Genomic DNA, 25,649 nt, shown 5'->3' on the forward strand with positions numbered 1-25,649 from the left:
TCCATTATTAAGGTGGACTTGCAGAAATCTTCTTCTTATCCCAGGGATAAGCAGCATGGAATCTGTTTATCCATAGGGATCCTGTCCGGTACTTGCGACTTGGATTGGGCTTGGCGGACCTTTGGACTGACTCAGTACGGCAAGTCTTATGTTCTCATGCTTAAGGAAAACTCCCTTAAGATTATGCTGCGCTGCCAAGAAATGCAGTTTTAGAAGGGAGACAGCCGGCTCTTGGTTTTGAACTTGCATTCCAGTACATTGGGTATTTGTAGTCCCTGCCGCTGCCATTTGAATGCACAGAAGTAAATATAACAAATAATATATAAGGTGATACCTTTTTATTAATACATTTCTTGACTAGCTTTCGGGATCATCGCTGCAGGTACCAGAAAGCAAGAGTAAGGGTTTGTCAGAAATCCAGGATTGGCATTACCGTGTGCCCCCTCCGGAACTGGGTCACTGGCAGCTTTGCCTGTCTGAGTCCCAGCAGCTTCCTACCAGCTCTCAGCTTACAGCTCCCCCTCCCCCTCCCACCTCCTGTCGTCATCAGCCTGCGCCTGACAGGAGGAGGAGGAGCTCCTCTGCTTCTAGGGGAAGAGCCAGGCAAGGAAAAGGAGAAAGAGACTTTCTCTCCTGCAGCCTTCCCGCTGGAGCTCCCTCCCCCAGCACTGCAAGAGGCAAACCCTCAGCTCTTCTCCAGCCCCCAATTAATTTCTAATCCTGAAAGTAGCAAAAGCAGAGAGGAAAATGCCTGCAGGAGCTTCTGCTCAGGTAGGAGACTGCCCCCAGTTTACAGCAACTGCCACTTAACCTTTCTGTAGATCTGTTAGACATAGGAAGCACTCAGTAGGAGCAAAGAGGCAGAGAGCTGCAGACTGTGCCAGCCTTGTGAGGTCTGCGAGGATTGGGGGCCCCACCCCCCTCTGACGTCAGCCTAGGCCCGGAAGCTACTTGAAGGGTGGAGACACAATAACAAAAGCAGCAGCAGTGGGGTAAAGGGAGCAGTAGGCAGTGCTCAGCTCTAGCTAGACACCTCCTCTGCTGTCTTTGATGACACAGTCAGCCTTGGGAGGTTTGGGATAATTTTCCACACCCCCACTGATTACCACCCTGGGCCCAGAAGCCAAGAAGAGCCCCACAAAGGGCGTTCTATGTGAAAGCCCTGAGATCCAGCGATAGAGGCAGTAGAGCTGTAGAACTGACAGAAGACATGGTGGATTGTCAGTAAATTTCCTGTGAAGAAGCAGTCGACTGTAAGGTCTGGAAAGAGAGGTCCCCTTTGAAGCCCCATCATAACCGCATTTGCACTCTTGTTTCAGTTTCAGCAATTTTGTTAATCTTTTGTTTGATTCTCGTGCCTGAGCATGGATACATTTGCGCACAAAAGTTATGGTGACATCCCAGCAAAGACCGAAAGAAGCACAGGAGAAAAGAGGAAGGCCCCTGCCAATAAGGTGACACTGCAACTTGAACCGAATCTTCTAAGACTTCCGGAAGAAGTTATTAAAGAGATCTCCCAAAGTGTAGCTGCAGTGTTGGAAGATAAGATATTCAAGTTGCAGTCTTCAGTGGCTGAAATGAAAGCGGGGCTAATCCAGCACGTCATTAAAATTACAGAACTAGAAAACCGCCTAGCGGGGCAAGAGGACCTAACCGAGGCTCTCCAAGTGAGAATAAAAACACTGGAAGCCCAGAACGTAAGATCGTGGGGAAGGGTTGAAGACCGAGGCAATCATGGAAGAAGGAACAATAGCAGATTGACAGGCCTACCAGCGACTGCTAAAGATCAAGAATTATTTCAAATATTTGAAAAATGGATCCCACGTAAACTGGGCTTAAGAAATGAGAACATACCACTGAAAGTAGAATGGGCACACAGAGTGGGCATCCTACGAGAAGATAAGAGGCCTCGGCCAGCAGTGACGGGAATTCTAAACTTTGCAGATAAGTCCAAAGTAATATCGGCATGTAAACAAGGCAGAGACTATAAGGGATCAAACCTATTGTTTCCGGAGTTCTTGCCCCATGTTACAGAAAGTCAAAATGCAATGCTCCCTTACCGCACGGAGCTTTTCAAGTATGGTATCCAGCTTTCCCTTCAGTTTCCAGCTAAGGTAAATGTTTTCTACCAAAAAAAAAAAAAAGAGAACCATGTATTTGTAACCTAAACGTCATATACTCCTGGGGGAATTCTGTGCCAAAAAATTTTAAAATTCTGCGCACAAAAATTTAAAATTCTGCATATATTTTATATTGGTCAAAATAACACAATATACATGACAGTCTTTAAGTAATACATTTAAAATGAAATACAGAAAAAAAGTGATTACTTAAAGATGCAGAGTTTTAAATATTTTGAGCAGAATTTCCCTAGAAGTTCACTGTGAGAGTTCTCTTCCACCCTCTCTCCCTGTTCTCCTGTCCAGTCGCCTTTTACTTTGCCCTCTCAGTCCCCCACTTCTCCACCTGCTACTATCTCTCCTCTCCCTCTCTAGGCTCAACCCTTTCCACTCTATCTTCACTCCCAGAGTTTGACCCCCTCTCTCAGTACTCTCTCTGTTCGTCTCTCTCTTTCTCACACACATACAAAGACTCCATCTCTCTAGTATACATACACCCCCCCTCATACAGACTCCCCCTCTCTCGCATGCATACCACACACACTCTCATACAGGCTCCCTCTCTCTCACACACACCCTTGTACAGGCTCCCTCTCTCTCTTGCACATATACCTTCACAGGCTCCCTTTCTCTCGCATACACCCTCACACAGGCTACCAATGTCTCTCTCTCACACACCCCTGCACGTTGGCTCCCTCTCTTGCTCACCCCCCTACACATAGGCTCCCTCTCCCTCTCTCACACACACACACACACACACACACACAGACTCCCTCTCTCACAAAGAAGCACCCTCAATTGTGTGTGGATAGCTTTGGCGGGATAATTTTTAAAGAGACAGCCCTTTGAAAACTGGTACAAAGTATGTAACTACTTGTCTTAAAATCTGTGTGCGCTGTTACAACATTTCTTCCAAAGTAGTTAAATATAAGGGAAAATATTTACAAAATAATGATAATATCAGAAAGGTAAAATTACAGGGTATAAAAAGGGCAATAATAAGGTCAATTCCCAGGTTCTGGTGCTGGTCCCTATTGGTCCCAATCAGATTATGGTTCTGGTCTGGTGGCAGAATACAGCCAGGCCCAGATTTAGGGATAGGAACCAGATATGATAGGTCCAGAGCATTGCCAAATTTGCTGCCATCCAGGCTAGGGTTGCCAATTGGCTCCAGACTTTCAGGACAGGTTGATCCAGTCCTGGTTTAACCCCATGGCATGCTGAGATTTATTCTGATTTCCCTATTGCATTCCCTAAGAAAAGCAAGACTATAAGTACTTGCATGCAGGTGAATAAATCCAGGACTGGATCAACCTGTCCTGAAAATCTGGAGACTTTCTGTTGGCAACCCTAATCCAGGCCTGCGGACAGTTTCCTCTTTATCCAGCCATACTGCTGCACCAAGAACTTCAGTTAAACTCAGCGTAGGGCCTGTGAAGCCAGCACGTGTGCTCAGACCCTGCGGCAGCTGAGCCTCCTGCCCCAGCACGGGTTTCCTGTTACAGTGCGAGGGGCAGAGTACCACAGGTTCTGTGAGCGGGCCTGCTGACCCTGCCCAGAGTGTAACTGAAGCTCTTGGAAGAACCGTGTGGCTGAATAAAGAGGAAATCGTTGGTAGGCCCAAGAATGAGGGGAGATGCGACACCGACAACCATGGGGAGTGGGGACTTTATAGACACGAGCTCCGCCCCCTGCAGCGATTTCTGGGGGAAGGAGGACGTCCCCTCCCCCCTTGCACCCTACAATGATTTTTAGAGGAAAACGGGATTAGGGTCCCCCTCCCAGTGCCTATGGCACCTGCATTTTAAATCCAGCCCTGGCTGCCACGTATTTTGCTGCTATAGCTGCTGTTTCTCCTCTTTCCCCTAGGATTATACAGAGACTTTCCTGCTCATTCTTTTGGGGAAGTCTTTTATTTTCTCTGTCATCTCTGGGACGTGTGCATTTCTGATATTTTTGTATTTTGCACAGCACAGGAGGAAATGCATTTCTGTTTCTGTTTCTCCGGTGTTGCACTGCATGCAGAGTCTGGCTTCATGGGGTTTCCAGTTCGGTTTTTGTCTGCATGATTCTGTTTCTAGTTTGGGGTCACTTATTCTGTATCTGGGTTCTGTAGCAATCCAGCTTTCTTATCATCCATGCCAGATCGGTCCGGATAAGTGGACAGGTAAGTCTCAGCAGCTCAGCAGGCTAGCAGGTGTATTCTGCCTGTCTTGTGAGCAGGCGGGGCTCAGGCAGGAGAGCAGGCACCCTAGCACAAGCAAAACTTGCTTGGTTCCCCAGTCCAAAGCCCTGACTCCCATGGACACACAAAACAGGACCTGCTCAGTATGTGGTCTCAGCAAACATGGTTCGTCCTTGCTTGCACCGCTAAACAGCCAGTTAACCCTTTGATCCAGCTTCAGGTAATCAGATGGACTTAGTAATTTAACTACACACGTTCTGGTAAATGTCACAGCTGTGAGGAACGTCTGGGATGACAGGTGAATTGAAGGAAGCAAACAAGGTGGCTAAAGGAACTGAGAGCCCTTTTTTTTAAAACTGAAAATCCCTCCAAGCTATAAACTGTTCCAGGCTGTTTTCCATCAAAGGGACTAAAAAAAAAAAAAAAAAAAGAGGAAGTAATGCTTTGACAAAATAAAGGCTAAACAGACAATGTCCACTCAAGAAATGCAGTACAATCAAACAGCCTTAATGACCTCTTGGAGCAAAGGTCTTTTATATCCTACAGAAAATCTAAACTAAGCAGTATTACCTCAGAACCCAGGCTGGCAGTGCAACAAGGGAAACGCATCAAATACATTGTGAAGGCTGGGTGGACAGAAGATAATGTTCACATTTACTTTTACGGCCAAACTTTAAGCGACCCTCGCTCCTGACGGGGATGTTTTGTGCCGCCGAGGGGGTGGGAGGGTCCGGGGTGGGGGCCAACTATTCATTTGAGCCTGGGGGATGGTTTCAAAGTCTGGGGGGGGGGAGGGAGTCGTGTTTGCAATTTTCTAAATTAAAATGGTGAAAGGCTGTGGTGGGAGAGGCAGCCCGGTAATGTTTGGGCGAGACAGTATGTTTTAGAGATAAGATTGGGAGCCTTGGACCCTTGGATTTGTTTAAATTTTATTAATACTCACAGTGACTCTTACCCGGATATCTGGAAAGTAATAAGTGATCCGGCCACATGAGGCTGGCTAACGTTAGACCTGCTCTAAAGAAGGTTTATAGTTACCCAGCTAACCTAGCTGGATATACTCTATATTCGACTAGGTTAGTCAGATATCTCTGCCCCTCCCTGGCGCACCCCCTTTTTATCCAGATAAATTATAGCCGGATAAGAAGTTATCTGTCTAAATGTTTTTAGAATATTCACCTCGGCAGTTACAGCCGCAAAATATGCTGAATCCTGCCATTAGGCCATAAATATGATCTGATTAGATGCGATATGGACCAACACCAGAACCTAGAATTGTTCTCATTATTATCTTATCCTGTTTTATTATACTGTTCTAACTTTTATATTTTTTCACAAATATTCCTTTTACAGGGTGGCCCATGGAAAAGTAGCCTGCCTGTGTGGCACTGGTATTGGAGGCAGGCTACTTTTCCATGGGTCGCTTGTATTTTAAACACTTTGTATTAATTTGGCAACACATATTCAAATTGTCATACCAATCAAGTTTCCTCAGGAGTTAGTCTCTCTCACTTTCATTTTCTCTCTGTCTCTCAATTTTTATCTCAGTCTCAGACTCTCAAGCTCTCTCTCAGGTTTAGTCTCTCTCTTGGTCTCTCAATCTGTCTCTCAGTCTCTCTTTCTCTGCGTCTCTCAGGCTCAGTCTCTTTCTCAGTTTCTCTCTTTCTCGCTTTCCATGATGAGAGCCTAGTGGAGAGGTCAAGGGGGGATAAGGAGCAGCATAGAGATGAGAGCCTCGTCCCTTTTTATTCCCATCCCTATCCCAAACAGTCTCATTCTCAACGCCCCTCCAGATCCCCAGTCCCAGTAGCCTTACAACCCCCCAGACCATAAGCCCTAGCATCCTCACATTCACACCCCCGCAGATCCCCAGCCACCACATGCTTGTGCTCCCCAGACCTCCAGCCACCTCACACTCATGCTCACCAAACCCTCAGCCATCTCACACTGATGCCCCCTGACCCCCAGCTGCTTCACATTCACAGTCACCAGACCCCAAAAGCCTCCACAGACTACAAGCTTCCTCAGAGCTCCAACCTCATCAGTTTCACTCAATCCCTAGCCCTAGCGTGGTAGTAGAGAGTGCACGCTGAGCTCTGGTGCACTGCGAGGTAGTGGAGAGTGCATGCCGAGCTCTGGTGCACTGCAAGGTAGTAGAGAGTGCACGCCGAGCTCTGGTGCACTGCGAGGTAGTAGAGAGTGCACGCTGAGCTCTGGTGCACTGCGTGGTAGTAGAGAGTGCACGCTGAGCTCTGGTGCACTGTGAGGTAGTAGAGAGTGCACGCTGAGCTCTGGTGCACTGCGAGGTAGTAGAGAGTGCACGCTGAGCTCTGGTGCACTGCAAGGTAGTAGAGAGTGCACGCTGAGCTCTGGTGCACTGCATGGTAGTAGAGAGTGGATTGACTGTGGGGTGGGGGTGGAGATCAGTTTCTACGAGTGGAGGTAGAGTGTGGATTGGATAATACAGGGAGAGAGGAGCAGAGCAGGAGAGAGTGGGACAGAGCAGGAGAGTACAGTGAAAGGGGGCTAGAGCTCAATTCCCATTCAGAGAGAGGGGCTGAGCAGGAGAGGGCTGGAGCTCAATTTGTGTGCTGGTGATGCTGGAGTGTGGGGCAACTTTCCTCTTTTTTTTTCTTCTCTTTATTTATAACATTTCACAAATGTAATTACAAGCAACATGCAAGAAAACTAAGAGGCAAAAAATATACATTGTGAAGAAATAGTTTAAACTGCAATGTTAATTACATAACCATAAAATTGGTGAGGTGGAGAACCCAATGGGACATATCTCTTCAAAGGAAAATAACAATCAAGAATGACTGCTGATAAATTACCAGTTCCACATTCCAGCGGGCTTGAAGCTAAGGAGTACATTTATTTTTATTTATTTAAAAACTTTTATATACCGGTATTAGTATGCATACATCATACCGGTTTACAATGTAACTTTAAAGGTAGAAATTACAATGAACAGGGAGGGCGAACAAGGAGGAGTATACAAAGAGCAGGAGGTGGAGGAATTAAAGCAATAAATAAAAACTGCAACGGACTATTTACAGGAATATACAAGGCGTAGGCAAGATACTTGCAGAAGTCGGTGTACTTAATCAGGGTAGGCTTGTCGGAAGAGCCATGTTTTAAGTTTTTTTCTGAACTTGGCGTAACATGGCTCTAGCCTGAGAGTGGTAGGGAGGGTGTTCCATTGTTTAGGGCCTGCAATGGATAGTGCACGGTCCCTAGTAGAGGAGAGGTGGGCTTTTTTCAAAGGGGGAATGGAGAGGGTGCCTTTGTTGACAGTGCGAGTGGGTCGTTCAGTGCGTATAGGACGAAAGGGTTCATCCAACCAATTGGAATTGTGCGAGTGGATGGACTTGTGCACTATGATTAGAATTTTGAAGAGAATTCGGGATGCGATGGGGAGCCAGTGGAGTTCTTTGAGTATTGGGGTAATGTGATCAGCTTTCCTTGAGTTGGTGATGACCCTGGCGATGGCATTCTGGAGCATTTGTAAGGGCTTGGTGGTGGAGGAGGGTAGGCCAAGGAAGAGGGCATTACAGTAGTCCAGCTTTGAGGAAAGGGTGGCTTGGACGACGGTGCGGAAGTCATGATAGTGGAGGAGGGGTCTGAGTTTCTTCAGGATGTGAAGCTTGAAGAAACCTTCTTTGAGGATGGAGTTGATCTGTTTTTTGAGATTGAGTTGTTGATCTATGATAACCCCAAGGTCTCTTACTGTGGGTTGGGGTGTTATGACGTTGAAAGCTGGATCGTTGGAGATCGGTGGTTTGGGAGGGAGGTGAGGAGAGATAAGGAGCAGCTCTGTTTTGGAGGAGTTTAGAGCGAGGTGGATGTTGGTGAGGAAGTCATTGATGTTGGCAAGACATGTGTTCCAGAAGGCAAGGGCATCTGAGAGAGAGTTGTGAATGGGAATGACGATTTGAACGTCATCTGCATAGAGGTAGAATTTGAGGCCGAGGTCTGTGAGGAGCTGACATAGAGGTGTGAGATAAATGTTGAAAAGGGTGGAGGAGAGGGAGGAGCCTTGTGGGACACCTTGAGACAAGGGATAGAGTGTGGAGTTGGCGTTTCCTATCTTGACGGAGAACTTTCTGTTAGATAAGTAGGATTTAAACCATAGTAGGGCTAGGCCTGAGATGCCTATTTCGGATAGCCGGTTGATGAGGAGGTTATGGTTGATGGTATCAAAGGCAGCTGAGATGTCGAGTAGGGCGAGGAGGTAACAGTTGCCTCGGTCCATGCCTATGAGTAAGTGCCTATGAGTAAGTGCCTATGAGTAAGTGCCTATGAGTAAGTGAGTACATGTAGGGTTTACGGAAATCTTACATCTGACTAGGTTCATAGAATGAAAAATAGTTTCCATCTAACTTAATAAACACTTTGAGGGGTAGGGCAGAAAGCATTCACCCCCTAGACCCCCCCCCCCTTTTAACAGGAACATAATACATCTTGGTAAAAATAGGTAAATGATCTTCAGACATACCAAGAATCTCCTTTAAATATGTTTTAACTAATTCTTCAGGGCCAATCAGGGGGGATCTAGGAAAATTCAACAGACGGAGATTAAAAGAACTCCTTCACCTGTTCTCAAACAACTCAAGACGTCGATTAATGGAAGAACAATCATTAAATAAAGTTGACCTTATTTCCTGATTACTTAGATCATGAACTTAACTTTCCTCTTCATTATAGTTAGATGAGAACAATAATGGAAAGCTTCCTGCCCTCTCTTTACAAACACAGCTATGGGTTCCTGGCTACTAGGACGAGATTGTCTGTAGAGGGGTGACAGAGATGGCTGAGGGTGCAGTGGGTTGTTAGTATTTGGTATTATTTTGTACATTCTGAGGTCAATTTTCAAAGTGATTGCCACATGGAAATCTCCCCCAGCCCGGCTGAGCCCCAGAGCTGGGAGTTCTCCTGATGGAGGAGGTGCTGAGTCTGGAAGGGTTTGTGTTTCAGGTCCCAGTAACCTTCGAGGACATCGCCGTCTATTTCTCCCAGGAGGAGTGGGAGGATTTAGAAGAATGGCAGAAGAAGCTTTACCAGGATGTGATGAAGGAGAATTATGAGACTGTGATCTCACTGGGTAAGGAAGAATTTCACATTTTATTAGAGGCCCATGCCCATCATGAAAAAGACAGTTCTGAATCTGAGGGATTCCTGATATCAGCTGGTAAAAAAAAGGTGAGAAATTGATCATTTGCTTCCTGCAGCTGTAAATATTATTGTTATTTACTTATTTGATATGGCATACAGAATAGTTAAAAATAAAAATAAAAGGACAACATGCATACATAAACATAAATACAATTCAACCAAGCCAAGTACAGTAAAACAATTCTAAGTTGAAATAATACAGAAAGCTCATACCAACAGTCCCTAGAATCAAGAATCCTAATACTATGAAGACCATTGTGGCCTAACCAAGGATCAACTCTTAAAGGCCTGGCTGAACATCTAAGTCTTTGTGCGTTCAAAGTAAAATTCAAGTAGTTTAATTCACAGCAAATACCAAAGGGGAGATCATGCCACAACATAGAGATTTGGAAATTGACAAGAGAGAGCAAAATAGAAACTGTTAGGTTCGGAGTTAACAGTCTGCTTGGAGTTAGCAATCTGTTATTGATCTGATGCCTGATGGGAGGAGCAATTAGATAGTTGAGGGTGGATCCTTGGACCAGTGGCAGATGACCACGCCCCTGGGGAAGATCCCAAGAGGGACCACCGGTCAGGCTCAGAGTTAGGAGACAGACACACGCTAGTTCTTTTATTAAATAGTATATGGAACCACCAGAGGTGGTAGTAGTGAGCTGGAAGTGCCCGGCTGGGCTGTAGTCCCTCAGATACTGGAACAGCGATCCCTGGAGGCTGAGCTGAAGAGAGACTGAGATATAGTGAGTAGGCAGGTTATGCAGATGTAACACTCACACAATGTCCCAGTGAAGCCCAGGAGCTGGAAAGTATAGGGCCTCGAGGATTGAGTACCTGGTTCCAGGGAAAGCTCAGAGAGAACGATGGTAACTCGCTGATGTAGCTGAGATAGTTGGTAGTGAAGACTTCCAGGCAGAAGAGTATACGAAGTAAGTCTGGGATGAGGGCCCTTGAGGAGCGAGTACCGGTTCCAGACTGTCACCTGAAAAAAACGAGAGAGCGTGGCCCCCGAGGAGTGGGTACCTCTGGTAAATCCGAGGAAGCAGAGTAGCTTAGACAGACAAGGTGAGTCCGTTGTCAATACATGTCCTTGCTAACTCGATGTGTTAGCAATTTCCAAGACCTTAAATATCCGTCGCGGGTAACGTCATCTTCGGGGGATGCTCCTGAGGTTCGCTCCAATGCCGGTACTTCAATCGGGGCCGCACCGCGCGCGCGCCCCTAGGCCTCCAGGAAACATGGCGGTTGCAGCATCGAGCCGGTCCGGGAACGCCCAAGGACAAGTGGCAGGAGAACACTGCGGTAGCCAGTCTTCCCGCGGACGGAGAGGGAGGCGCCAGAGAGGTAAGGAGGGCGGAGAGAGGCCATTGGGCAACGACAGACACAACAGAAACATAGAAACATGACAGCAGAAAAAGACCGTATGGCCCATCCAGTTAGCCTATCCATCAAAATAATTTAGCATTATAATTCCCATCACTTCTTTAGAGATCCCCAGTATTTATCCCATGCTTTCTTGATTTCAGATACTGTTTTTGTCTCCACAATCTCCACACTTCCACCATCCTTTCTGTAAAGAAATATTTACTAAGATCACTCCTGATAGTGATAGTGTCTAGCGATCTGAAGACCAGCAACACCTAAAGCCAGAAGAATGCTGGGCTGCATAGAGAGAGGAATAACCAGTAAGAAAAAGAAGGTGATAATCCCTTTGTACAAGTCATTGGTGAGGCCTCACCTGGAGTATTGTGTTCAGTTCTGGAGACCGTATCTCAAAAGGGAGAGGCAGGATGGAGGCGGTGCAGAGAAAGGCAACAAAAATGGTGGTGTTCTTAAATATGTATACTCTGAAAGAGAGGAGGTGCAGGGAGGAGATACAGACCTTCAGATACCTGAAAGGTTTTAATGAAGCACAATCGACAAACCTTTTCCATTGGAAAGAAGTCAATAGAACTAGGGGGCATGTAATGAAACTCCAGGGAGGAAGACTCAAAACCAATGTCAGGAAATATTTCTTCACGGAGACGGTGGTGGATGCCTGGAATGCCCTTCTGGAGGAGGTGGTGAAGACTAAATCAGTCAAAGATTTCAAAGGGGTATGGGATAAACACTGCAGATCCCTAAATGTGAGAGGATGGAAATGAAGAAAAGAGTGCATGGGATAACTTGCTGGTGTGGTGGTTACTACCCTTAACCAATAAGCCTTCATATTGTTGATGCAACTCCATCATTCTCTCTGCTTCAACGACAAGAGGTGACGGGAGATTGGACTCAAACAGCAACCAACAAGACCCCTGGCTTGATGATCCGTGAGGCTGTTATGTATGGGGGGGGGGGAATTGTATGGTGCAGCAGACCCCCCTAAAGGGGGAAAAGATAAAAACACAAATCCAGCTTAATTTTTGAATGTTATATTTTTATGATTAACTTCATCATGTTTTATAGGATTGTTTGTATTATGTTTGCTATGTTATTGTAATTGGCGTTTTTGTATTATTGCTATTGTAATGTTTACAGGTTGTACCACACCTCGAAAGGTGTGAAACAATTGAAGATCAGAATAGAACTGAAGCACTAACGGGGATGAGTATCGTCCTTCAGCATCAATTCTGGAACCAAGGGCTGGCCGCTGACATGGGACAGTTCCAGCAGCACCTCTGAATCAATTAGTCATTTATTGACCTGAAACAACGTTATTTTGTCAACACCTGGGCTGATATTCAGCTGTAGAGCAGCTAGTTAAGTTAGCTGGATATAGATATCCAGCTAATTTATGGGGATATTCAGCGCCGCAGCCGCACTACTGAATATACTCTACGGCACGACCAGAGTTAGCCGCACCAGTTGAGCGGCTACATAGAAACATAGAAATGATGATAGAAAAGGACCAAATGATCCATCCAGTCTGCCCACCAAGCTTCTTAAGATAGTAACTGCCACTTTTGCAGGTTACTCCCATGCTTTCTGCTAAGGGTAGTAAGCACCTCACCAGCAAGTTACCTCACAAATGCTTTTCTCATTTCCGTCCTCTAGCTTTCAGAGATCCATAGTGTTTATGCCATGCCCCTTTGATTTCTGTGGCTGTTTTCAGTCTTCACCACCTCCTCCGGAAGGGCATTCCCAGGCATTCACCACCCTCTCCGTGAAGAAATAATTTCTGATGTTGGTTCTGAGGCATCCGCCCTGGAGTTTCATTTCATGATCCCTAGTTCTATTGTTTTCTTTACAACAGAAAAGGTTCAAAGTTTGTGCATCATTAAAAACTTTTAGGTAGCTGAAGATCTGTATAATATTTCCCCTGCACCCCCTCTCTTCCAGAGTACACATATTCATGTCCTTCAGCCTCTCCTCATAGGTCTTCTGATACAGACCCCACATCATTTTGGTCACCCTTCTCTGGACCTCTTCCATCCTGTCTCTATTCTTTTTGAGATACAGGGTCCAGCACTGAACACAGTACTCCAGGAGAGGTATTACCATGGACCCGTACAAGGGCATTATCACCTCCTTTTTCTTACTGGTTAACTCCTTTCTCTGGTCAGCCCAGCACTCTTCTCGCTTTAGTGATTGCCTTGTCACATTGCTTCGCCATCTTCAGATCACCAGATACTATTACCCTAAGATCCCTCTCTTGGTCTATGCACATCAATCTTTCATCCCCCATCACATACAGCTATTTTGGATTACCGCATCTCAGATGCGTAACTCTGAACTTCTTGGCATTGAATTCCAGCTGCCAAATCCTTGACCAATCTTTCTTAAATCCCTTTTCCTGCTCTCTACTCCTTCACGCGTGTTCACTCTGTTACAGATTTTGGTATCATCCGCAAATAGACAAAGTTTACCTTCTAACCCTTCCTCAAGGTCGCTCACAAAAATATTGAGCAAAACCGATCCCAGCACCAATCCCTGTGGCACTCCAATTAATACCATTCTCTCTTCATGTACCATTACATGCCACCACCTTGGAGCTCACTCCAAAGCTCCTCATTTTATTCACAAGCTGCCTGTACAGGACTATATCAAAAGCTTTGCTGAAATCCAAGTAGATGACATTGCATGCTCTTCCTCAATCCAGTTCTCTAGTCTCCCAATCAAAAAAATCAGATTTGTCTGACAGGACCTTCCCTTTGTAAATCCATGCTGCCTCAGGTCCAGCAACCCATCAGATTGTAGATAGTTCACTATCCTTTCCTTCAGCAGAGACTCCATTAACTTCCCCACCACCGAGGTGAGGCTGACCGGTCTGTAGTTTCCAGCCTCCGCTCTGCTATCAATCTTGTAAAGTGGGACCACCACCGCTCTTCTCCAATCCCATACGCCACTCCCGTTTCCAGGGATCTATTGAACAGGTCCTACAATGGACCCACCAGCACATCTCTGAGCTCCCTCAGTATCCTGGGATGTAACTCATTGGCCCCATGGCCTTGTCCACTTTGTTTGCCGAGCTCCTCCCATACATTCTCTTCTGTAAATGGAGTTTTGTCTGCTCCATGCCCATCTACGGTCTTGTCAGTCAGCAACGGTCCTTCTCCAGAGTTTCTTCAGTGAACACCGAAGTGAAGTATTTAATATTTCTGCCATTTCTTTGTTTCCCTCCACACACTGTTCCTCGTCGCCTTCCAGTTTCACTTTACCACTTCTGGCCTCCATCCTTTCTCTGATATATCTGAAAAATATTTTGTCACCTTGCTTTACCTCTTTGGCTTTCCTTATTTCTTTCTTCGTCTCCCTCAGTTTTAACAGATACTCTTCCTGTGTTCCTTTTTTTTGGGGATCCTTTTATTTCTTGAACGCTGTTCTTTTTGCCTTTATGTTTTCAGCCACCTCCTCATAGAACCAGATTGGGGTTTTTTTCCTCTTACTCCTGTTTACTTTTCTAACATATAGATTTGTTGCCTTTGTAATAGCTCCTTTTAACTTGGCCCAGTGTTGTTCTACCTCACCCATTTTCTCCCAGTCTTCCAGTTCTTCTTCCATGTATGTCCCCATTTTGACAAAGTCTGTATTTTTGAAATTCATAACTCAGATCTTCATGTGACTTCTCTGTATCCTGTTTACAAAATTGAACCATACCTTTTGATGATCACTGGTGCTCAGGTGAGCCCCTGCCTGAACATTAGAGATATTATCACTAGATCGAGTATCACACCCTCCCCTTGTGGTTTCCATTACCATTTGTTTGAGCAGAGCCCCTTGAAGAGCATTCACTATCTCTCTGGTTGAGGTAAATTCTAGATGCAACAGGTTTAACCTCTAAAGTAAAATTTTAATGCAGCTTTCCATCACATGAAAGAATTGGGAATCTTTTGACATTGTCTAAATAGCAATACTCAGTATCAGCAAATTGGCTTGGCCAGATTTGTCTAGATCAGTGGTTCTCAACCGTTGTGTCGCGCACCCGCTGCTCTCCTCCCCCCCCCCCCCCCCCTCACCTCAGCGAGACAAGCACTACTGCCGTTCCTGCTTGGGCTATCAGCACATTCAAGCCCCGAGGGGAACGGCAGCAGTGTTTGTGGAAGCCGGCAACAGGAACATGACCTTTTCTTCTTCCCGCCCCTGTGGTCCGGAAGAGGAAGTGATGTTTACCGGGCATGCAGGAAGAAGAAAAGGCCATGCATGCTGCTGCTGCAGAAATTGCATCCCAAGGCTCTCCAGGGCCCCGCTACACTCAGCAGTTTGCCAGACTTGCGATCATCGCGGCACAGAGCAGTCAGCTGAGAATGTGGCTGCTGGGATTTCCTGCCGTGCGGTTGCTGGAGAAAGTCGTCCATCAGCTGCCCGGACCTGGACCCGGACCCGGACCTGAAGATCGTTGCTGGCTGGCCACTTTGCTAGGGGCTGCAGGAGTATGGTGCCGGTGCCGCTACCCCCCTCCCCCCCCGGCTCTGACCTCCCCTTCTCTCACCAGCAAGAAAACAAAAATAATAATAATCAAACTGCAAAAAATAAAATAAAAGGCTGGGGTGGGGAGAAGAAAAAGCATAGAATTACATTCTAGGCTGACTGCTCTGTGCCGTGATAGCAGCACAAGCAATCAGCTGAGTGCTGCCTTCTTACCACTGCAGGGCAGTGAGGTAATTCCTGCTGCAGTTTCTAGCCTGTCAGGACTCTGCTTTTAATAGCAGCATACCGGCTACCTTGTGTTATAGCTGCCATGTGTGCTGTGGGTGGGGGTGAGTGAGTGAGACAGAGAGAGTGATCCAGCATGTGTGTAAGTATAAGAGAGAATGTGTCTGTGTGTGTGTGTGTAAGTAAGAGAGAAAACGTGTGAGAGCATGATACTGCTAGGAAAGTCATTGGTGTGTGTGAGAGAAAGAGATTGGTCAGGGACGTGACTGGTGAAAGAGAGATTGTTCAGGGAGGTGACTGGTGTGTGTGAGAGAGAGAGAAAGAGAGATTGGTCAGGGAGGTGACTGGTGTGTGTGTGTGTGTGAGAGAGAGAGAGAAAGAGACATTGGTCAGGGAGGTGACTGTGTTTGTGTTTGAGGGAGAGAAAGATATTGGTCAGGGAGATGACTGGTGTGTGTGAGAGAAAGAGACACTGGTCAAGTAGGTGACATGTGTGAGAGAAAGATTGGATAGGGAGGTGACTGGTGTGTGAAAGAGAGAAAGAGAGATTGGTGTGTGAGAGAGAAAGTGTGTGTGTGTGAGAGAGAGAGTGAGTGAGAAATAGACTAGTCATGGGCCCTAAAGAAGAAGAATGTGAGGACAGAGCTTCAGCAGCCCTTGCTGCTTCTGGTGAGTGCTATTGGCCTACAAGGGAAAGGAGTAGGAGAGTTACTGGAGAGGGTAAGTAAAGGTGGCTTTTTAAGTTTATCTTTCTTGATTAACTGCCATTTTAATTATTGGGTATTATGTGATGTGTCTGCTGTTAGAAATATTTTATTGGTGTTTGGAGAATTTTTAATAATTTTGAAAATTTTTAATGATTGGATGTTATTCTATTTATCAGTTGTTTTGAAACATTTATTATATTCTAGCTTTAGAATTATTTTGTATTTCTCGAGGAATGTATAAATAGAAATGTGGAGACAAAAACTGAACTAGAAACAGCAAGAAGCCAAACTCTGTATGCAGTGCAACAACGCAAAAACAAAAACATTAGCTTTATGGTCACTTTATTCTGTATTTGGTGAGGGTCTGTCTGTGTACTGCGTGTGTGACCCAGCTAAGGGTGTTCTGCAAGCTTATAGTTTCTTGGTAGGGATCTATAGCAACTTGGCTTGTTCTGTTTTCCTAATAGGAGGTGATTTGGTGTTTAGGGCCTGGTGTAATTTTTGCAGTGCTGCCTTTTCATAGGTAGGGTTGTTACTGTTTGAGGTCCATAATGCAGGTGTAACTTTGTGCGCATTAGTTTGTGTACATTATTGCAGATCCTGGAAGTCTGTTAGGTGCTATATTTCTGTTTTGCATAGAATGCAGAGTGGCTTTTTTGGGTTTCCATTCCCGTTTCTGTTTCCATATTTGTAATTTGTGGTCTTAGTGAAGGTCAATTCTATGTGTGTGACAGAGGTGAAGTATTTTACTAGCATGTAGGCTTTTGTATCAATATTATTTGTTGTGTTTTCTCAATAGAACATGCATTGGTGGTAAATTACTGTTTTTTTCATAAGGAGGGCTATTGCACCTGGTAGGAAAGAGTGTTTATGTTGCTGTTACTGAGATGGCACCAGAAATATCTTTTTTGTATGGTAAATTGAATGGGGAATGTCCTAGTTCTGTTCTGTAGCCATTGTTGGGGGGGGTCAGGGTGGATCCTGTAGATTCAGAGTATATGTTTACATTTAGCCTTATGATGGTCATGTGTTCAGTGTGTCACACATGTGAGAACCATCTGTCAGGTGTGTCCCGACAGAAAAAAGGTTGAGAACCACTGCTCTAGATAACACTGTGGGATGGATTAATGGCAATCTGAACTAAAGATAACCTTGGAAACCTAGCAGCTAAAATACAGCCTGCTCCCACTCAGGGCCAGACAGCAAAGCGAGAGAGCCAGCAGAAGAAGAGAAAGGACCCCAGGTGTGTGTCCCTCCCCTCCCATCTTCAGCTCAGCTGAGCAGTCTGCCGCGTGAGGAGGCTCTTTTTAAAGTGCATTTTGTCTCCCTGCCGAGTCTGCTCAGGTGAACCTAAGAGCCGCGGGAGGCAGGAGAGGTGGCATCGTGCTGAGACACAATTCCTCCCACTCCTCTCCTGGCTGCTTCCCAGCACCGGCTGGGGACTGGAGATCGGAAAAAGAGCAGAGAAACAGGGAGGCGAGAGAGTGCCGAGAGCAAAGCTGGGAGTTTGTAAATTTAAATAGCAACCTTCTCCCTTAAATAAGTAACACAATCTAGAAACTTTGCCTTGCTAACAAAATGACCTTCTCCTGGCACTTCCCTGCAAATTATTTCCTTTCCTGTTACAATACACAGCACCTTCCCCAAAAATACGTCTTCAGCACAAAGTAACAATAATATCGTGTGCGAAGTACTGAGTGACTGTGGGAAACCTAATGCTCTGTGTTCTTCCCCCAGGAGCAGGCTTTCCGCCCGTCACCCCTGATATTATCTCCCACATTGAACGAGGGGAGGAGCCGTACATCAGGGAGGAGCCGGGATCGGAGGAAAGAGAAACTGGGAGAAGCAGCTGCTCAGGTGAGTGCAGGAATAAGAGGGACCGGGGTAAAACTGCTGAGATGAGGAGTGGAAGGAGCAGCTGGGAACTGCAGAGACCCCTGCACAAGCTCTTCTGCAGTTCATACCCCTTCACAAGCTCCTCTGCAGTTCATACCCATTCAAGGCTCCCTATCTGACACCCTTGAATCCTGGGGAAACCATCTTGCTGCCATCAACTCCTTACTTATCAACCTCCACCTTGCTCTAAACACTGCCAAAACTGAACTCCTCCTCATATCCCATCACCCCCCTACCAATCCCACACTCACAATTGACTCTGCTATCAAGATTCCTCATGCACAGCCCTGTGCAAGGAACCTGGGGGTCCTAATCGACCAACAACTGAACTTCAAAAAGCATATCAGTGCCATACTCAAAGAGGGTTTCTTCAAACTCAAAGTCTTAAAAAAACCTGAAACCTCTCCTTCACGCTAGTGACTTTCGCACTGTCGTCCAGGCTACACTGGCATCCAAGATGGATTACTGTAACTCCCTCTTTCTTGGCCTACCCTACTCCTCCTTAAAGCCCCTCCAAATGCTACAGAACACTGTAGCCAGAACCCTCTCCAACGCTCACAAATATGACCATATTTCCCCTATACTGAAGGACCTACACTGGCTCCCTATTCCCTCCCGCATCCTCTTTAAATCCCTGACCATTATACATAAAGGCTTATATTCCCATCACTCCAACTGGCTGGCAGATCCCCTCCAATTTGCCTGCTCGAATCGACCGACAAGGACCACTAACAAAGGGTCCCTCCATGTGCCATCCCTAAAGAAAGCACACCTCACAGCTACAAGGGATCGGGCGCTCTCCATTGCTGGACCTATGCACTGGAACTCACTCCCAACCCACCTCAGATTTGAACCTTGCATCACCAAATTCAGAGCCCAGCTCAAAACCTGGCTATTCAAACAAGCCTTTCCCCAACACCCTTGATGAATATTGAATTGTGATGGATCATGACCTGAATTTGACTATGACCTTGTTCTTATGACATTATAGTTCACTTGTTTGTTCCTATGCTTCTCTGCTCTCCTATTGGTTTTTTGTACCCCCTACCCTTCCCCTGTTACTTGTAATTTTCGTTGCTTTTGTTCCATGTAAACCGAGGTGATGTTTCGACTAACATCGGTATAGAAGACTTTTTAAATAAATAAATCTCTTTAATCACTCACAGGGTTTCTCTTACAGGCACAAGTCACACAGGATGGCCCTTTCCAAACTCAAACACCCCAAACCCTAAGACCATCTGATCACCGTAATATGACCTGTCTCAGACAATATGGAGGTTGGCCCCACCTCATGTCACCAAGCTATCCTTTACAGAAAGTGAACATAGAGCTCTCTATGTGACTGTTTGTTTCCCTCAGTGAGGGAGCAGGATGTGCTTTAGCAGCCTTTCCTGATTACTGGCCCGGGTCCTGTCCCATGTGCTGAAGCCCGGAGTCCCCCAGGGGATAATTCTCTCCATCATTAGCTGAGAATCCTTTATTCCCGTTACCTCAGATCCTCTCACTCCTCTAGAGAGTCTCTTATTGTGATTCTCCAGCACACTCCCCTTTATTTTCTGGGTGGCAGGATAGGGACAGAGAATGTGTGTGACCCTTCCAGTCCCGTGGCTGCTGCTCCTCTCTGCAGGAAGTGGAAGGAGTACACCTGGGACCCTACGTGGTTCTCACAGTGCTCCTGCACTGCCCTGGTAGGAGAGAGGCAGAAGGAGAGTACGACAAGTAAGGATGAGTGTGGGAGCAGGAGGGATCACTCTGTTTCCCAGTTCTGCTCTACTCAGGGCCCTCTGGTTTGCATTTTTTAAAACTTGTGGGACAGCAGCATGAATGTGTTCCAGGTGCTGGGATTGGGGATGGGGTGTGATAGTCAGTTGAGGGTCTCCTCTGTTCTTTTGATGCTTTTCTCCCCTCCTATGGATCCCCCGTTGCTGCCACCTTTTCCCTCACCTGCAAAGCTGCCGTGGCTTCTCTTCTTTTCCCCTACCCCAACGTTTTTTTGCTTCTCTACTCGCCCCCAGAAGTGCCAGTGCTCCCTTCCTTCCCTTAACTCCAGTGCTGTTCGGGTCACATGAGCATGCAGGTTCCCATACCTTAATCAACACCCAGACACCCCTTTATAGCTTTTAACAAGCCTCAACCCTGCTCTTATCACTTGCCCTCTGTATCTGCCCCAAGCAGGTGTGAATTCATAGAAACATAGAAACATAGAAATGACGGCAGAAGAAGACCAAACGGCCCATCCAGTCTGCCCAGCAAGCTTCACACATCTTTTTTCTCATACTTATCTGTTTCTCTTAGCTCTTTGGTTCTATTTCCCTTCCACCCCCACCATTAATGTAGAGAGCAGTGATGGAGCTGCATCCAAGTGAAATATCTAGCTTGATTAGTTAGGGGAAGTAACCACCGCAATAAGCAAGCTACACCCATGCTTATCTGTTTTACCCAGACTATGTTATTCAGCCCTTATAGGTTGTTTTTCTTCTCCCCTGCCGTTGAAGCAGAGAGCTTTGCTGGATAAGCGTGAAGTATCAGTTTTTCTTCTCCCCTGCCGTTGAAGCAGAGAGCTTTGCTGGATAAGCGTGAAGTATCAGTTTTTCTTCTCCCCTGCCGTTCACAGAACTGGTTTCCACCAGCTTTGGTAGGTTATTGCCGGCATCTTAACACCCTCTCAGAAAAGAAATATTCCCTCCAAGCCTCCCTCCTTCCAGCTTCACATCATGGCCACCTGGCTGTACAATTTCTTTATTATCACTTCCTTGTACGTACCTGGATCAGTCCAGACTGCTGGGTTTTGCCTCCCCTCCAGCAGATGGAGACAGAGAAGTTTAAACAGATTCCGTCCTATATACCTGAGGTGCCACCTAGAGTCTGTCAGTATTTCTCTGTCTCCAGCAGATGATAGAGGTGCAAAACCTTTAGTCTGGGTTTAGTTTTAGGTTTTTAGTTTTGTTGATATTCGTTCCTTAGGGAATCTTAAAAAAAAAAAAGAAAGGACAAGGATTTAGTAAAAAAAACAAAACAAAGAGAGAAGATATCTCTTTAAGCCTCCCAGGGGGTTGTTAGGTCCTGGTGGGACCATCCCCCCTGGTAGCAGAGGCTCTGGAGCAAAGGGTTGGGAGCCCTGTAACTGCCCACGGCTGAGGGTGATACCGGGGAGCCCGGTTCACTCACCCTCTGAAGATCTGCACACAGGCAAAACAACGCTGAGGTGATTTATTTAATTTCTGAGCCGGCCTAGAGGTCTCTTTCAGCCCTCCTTCCTTCCGATGCCGTTTTCGCCGTCCTTTTCAGTTCCTACGAGCTCCCGGGAGCTTTCTTGGTCGCGCTGGTTCTTTTTTCGGGTCCCAATCCTAATTTAGCTCGGGGATCATGCCGCATGGTGCGGCCTGCAGGCCGGAGTTTGTACCGGGTGCTTGTCAGGAGGGGAAGGCTCTTCGGGGAAGTCGATTCTGGCGAAATCGCATCGCAGCAGCTCTAGAGCACGCAGGGACCCTGGGAGGGCAGAATTGCTGCAGCAGCCTCAGGACCCTTTTCTTCTCAGCGCAGGTACTGTAGCCTTACTGCGAACGTTCAGGGAGCAGGAGAAGGCTGCCCTGAGGGAGGGGAGCTCTCCACCACCTCTTTCGCCGTTTCCTGCTGCCCCGGGGGGGGGGGGCGATTTGCAGGCAGCGCAGATCTCTTCCTCAGAGAAGGAACGGGGGAAGGGCTCGGATGAGTCTTCTTCCTCGTTCTCCTCTGATTTTGTTTTGTTGCTGTTTAAAGCCTTCAAAGCATGAAAAGCAGCAAAGAGCCAGGGTACTAAGGTACCCTGTGAGGTCTCGCCATCGCTGGGGGCTGCGACAGGAGCTTCATCACTCCACAAGTGTACCAAGTCACATATGGCATAGAAGCCAAACGCCCTCTCTGGTCCTTTTCCTGTCAGGTGGACAGTTCAGATACGGACGGAGTGGATGAAGGCGAGTCTCCTCCGCAAGCCCCTGGTGAGAGACCAGATGCGGATCAGGATCACCAGCCCCAGCCGGCCAAGCCAGTAGACGTGCCTTTAGTGGAGGGTGATGATCCCAAAGTGGTCCGCCTGTTCAGAAGGGATGAACTAGGTCCACTTATCCTGGCCATTCTGGAGGAGCTGGGCATTGAGGTTCCTCCAGAGGACTCACGGTTTGGGGCTATGGATCCGGTGATGGTGGGCCTCAGGGGTCCAGCTCGATCCTTTCCGTTTCATATGTCAGTTACGGATCTTTTGTTTAAGGAGTGGGACACTCCGGACCTTGGTTTAAAGGTAAGTTGGGCTATGGACAAGTTATACCCACTTCTGGAGGATGCGCTGGACCTCCTTAAGGTCCCTAAGGTGGACGCTGCGGTCTCGGCAGTGACCAAGAAATCCACCATCCTGGTAACAGGAGCCACTGCCCTGAAGGATTTTTGAGTTTTCGGCCCTAGGAGTCCGGGCAGCTATGTGCAGCAGTTTCGCACTGCGAGCCAGTCTCCGCTGGGTTCAGGATTTGCAAGCCGCAGCATCCCTTTCTGCAAGTGAGGCGGTGCAAGCAGGGTGCCTGGAGGCGGCGGTAGCTTACAGTGCTGTCGCGCTTTATGATCTGATGCGGACTTCTGGGAGGACTATGGTCTCGGCCGTGTCAGCCCGCAGGCTCCTCTGGCTTACACACTGGGCTGTGGATGTTTTCCTCTAAGGCTCAACTGGGTTCCTTACCCTTCAAGGGTAAGCTGCTTTTCGGGCAACAATTGGAGGACATGATAAAATCTCTGGGGTAGAATAAAGTCCATAGGTTGCCAGAGGATAGATTCAGGATGCAAGGATCCTTTCCTCAACGTGCGAGATTTCGGGGAAATCGCCAGTTTCGCTCTTCACGTTCTGCCAGTTCGTCCTTTCGACAGGGTTCCGGCTGCAAATCTTCTTGGAATCAGTCCTTTTGAGGGCACTGGCCTGCCAGAGATGGAGCCCCACAATCTCATGGGAGTCCCAAGTCAGCGCAATGAAGCGAGGCTGGTCCACTCTTCCGTCCCAAGAATAGGGGGCAGGTTATCCCTTTTTTATAGAAGAGTGCACCAACTTAACCTCAAATCAGTGGGTCCTCAGTATAGTAGAACATGGTTACGTGTTAGATTTTGCTCGGCCGATCCACGAGCGGTACATGGTTTCCCCATGCGGGTACCACCAAAAACGCCGGGTGGTACAGGACACTCTGCGGCGGTTACAGGACCTAGGCGCCATAGTTCCCGTACCCGCAGGAGAGCTCAGGGGAGGGCGATACTCCTTCTACTTCGTGGTGCCCAAGAAGGAGGGCACCTTCCGTCCCATCCTAGACTTAAAGAGAGTCAATCGGACTCTAAAGGTGCTTAGTTTTCGGATGGAAACTCTTCGCTCGGTGATAGCATCTGTACACAAAGGGGAATTCCTAGCATCTCTAGATCTGACAGAAGCTTACTTGCACATTCCTATACGCCCGGATCATCAGAAATATCTGCCGTTTGCAATCCTGGGGCATCATTTTCAAACTTGCACGCTATCGTTCAGTCTGGCAACAGCGTCCAGAGTCTTCAGCAAGGTGATGGTGGTTGTGGCAGCGGCCCTGCAAAAGGAGGGGATTTTGGTACACCCCTACCTGGATGATTGTCTGGTTTGAGTGAAGTCAGAACACTGTTGCAGGGCAGAGGTGCAGAGGGTGCTACAGATGTTGAGCTCATTGGGTTGGGGGGTCAACCTCGACAGGAGTCACCTGGTTCCCTCTCAGTCCTTGGAGTTTTTGGGTGCTCGGTTAGACACAATCTTGGGAAAGGTTTTCCTTACCGAGGAAAGATTGTCCAAGCTTATCACTCAGGTGGAGTCCTTTCGATCCATGCCTCGTCCCAGGTTCTGGGATTATTTGTAGGTCCTTGGTTTGATGGCTTCCTCTCTCGAACTGGTACCCTGGGCCTTTGCGCATATGCGTCCTCTTCAGTCAGCCTTGCTCTCCTAGTGGAATCCGCTCTCCGAACAGTTTCATATTCTCCTCTCACTGACGGATTCGGCATGGTCCAGTCTTCTTTGGTGGCTGTGTCCAGACAATTTACGACGGGGTGTAGATTTGGAAATTTCCTCCTGGATAGTGGTAACCACCGATGCCAGCCTCTCCAGGTGAGGAGTGGTTTGTCGAAGAATGGCAGTGCAAGATCAGTGGACGAAGTTGGAGTCTTCTTGGTCGATCAGTCGGTTGGAGACCAGAGCGGTTCAGTTGGCGCTACGGGCCCTCCTTCCCTTAGTAGAGGGGAGATCAGTGCGGGTTCTCTGCGACAATGTGACGACTGTTGCTTACATCAATCTTCAGGGCGGAACTTGGACTCTTCCGGTGGCAACGGAGGCTCAACTTTTAATCAGCTGGGCGGAACAGCACCTATACAGGATAGCAGGCTTTCACATTGCCGGAGTGGACAATGTGCAGGCCGATTTTCTCAGCTGCCACCAGTTGGATCTGGGAGAGCAGGAACTCTCCGACGAGGCTTTCACTCTCCTGTGCAACCAAAGGTCCAGGCCCGCGATGGACCTGATGGCAACGTATCGCAATGCCAAAGCTCCTCGATTTTTCAGTCGTCAAAGAGAGCCAGGAGCAGAAGGTGTAGACGCTCTGGTACTTCCCTGGCCAAAGAACATTCTGTTGAACATCTTTCCGCTGTAGCTGTTGGTTGGCAAGGTTCTACACCGCATTGAGGTTCATTTGGACAAGGTGATACTCGTTGCACCAGAGTGGCCGAGGTGCCCGTGGTTTGCGGACCTTCTCAATCTGGCGGTAGACGGCCCGCTGAGATTTCATCCATCCCCGAGTCTGCTGCGACAAGGTCCCGTTTATTTCACAGAGGTAGATCGCTTTTGTTTAGCAGCATGGCTTTTGAAAGGCAGAGATTGAGAAATAAGGATTACTTGGAGGAGGTGATTACTGTGCTTTTGCAGTCCCATAAAACTTCTACCTCCATAGCCTACGTCAGAGTTTGGGGTATTTTCGAGGACTGGTGCCTGAACCACGTGGTGGAGCCTTCCAGGGCTACTATTCCGGATGTTCTGGCCTTTCTGCAGGCTGGTCTAGTAAATGGTCTAGCCTTCAATTCCCTATGAGTTCAGGTGGCAGCCCTTGGTAGTTTTCGAGGAAAGGTACAGGGCCTTGCTCTAGAGTCTCATCTGGATGTGGTTCATTTTCTGCGTGGCGTTAAACATCTACGTCCTCCAATTTGGAACCCCTGTCCTTCGTGGAAGCTCAGCCTGGTTCTCCATGCCCTTTGTAATGCGCCTTTTGAGCCGCTGAAGCGGGCGACCTTGAAAGATCTGGCGTTGAAGGTCGTTTTCCTCGTGCCTATCATATCGGTGCGGCGTGTTTCAGAGCTACAGACCTTATCTTCTTTACGAACTGTTCCCTCCTTTCTTCCGAAAGTAGTGTCCTCTCTTCATTTGAATCAGACGGTGGAGCTCCCGTCCTTGGCGGGCCTAGATCTTTCTACTTCCGAGTCTAGGGAGTT

At 47.3% G+C, this 25,649-nt stretch overlaps 1 protein-coding gene across 2 annotated transcripts in view; it reads left to right on the top strand.

Moving 5' to 3' along the window:
• Positions 1-565: 565 nt before the first annotated feature.
• The window catches only part of LOC115085956 (zinc finger protein OZF-like), a 28,762-nt gene continuing 3,678 nt past the window's right edge, over positions 566-25,649 (top strand). Inside the window, exons 1-3 of one of the 2 annotated variants that reach the window (XM_029592525.1) lie at positions 566-2,114; positions 9,283-9,409; positions 17,991-18,110. In XM_029592525.1, coding sequence (XP_029448385.1) covers positions 1,365-2,114; positions 9,283-9,409; positions 17,991-18,110 — 997 coding nt within the window. In that variant the 5' untranslated portion in view covers positions 566-1,364. The remainder of the gene's footprint in view (positions 2,115-9,282; positions 9,410-17,990; positions 18,111-25,649) is intronic. The other variant, XM_029592526.1, reaches the window with a different exon arrangement.

This window comes from Rhinatrema bivittatum, chromosome 2 (genome assembly GCF_901001135.1).
Source record: "Rhinatrema bivittatum chromosome 2, aRhiBiv1.1, whole genome shotgun sequence".
In the NCBI taxonomy this organism is placed as follows: domain Eukaryota; kingdom Metazoa; phylum Chordata; class Amphibia; order Gymnophiona; family Rhinatrematidae; genus Rhinatrema; species Rhinatrema bivittatum.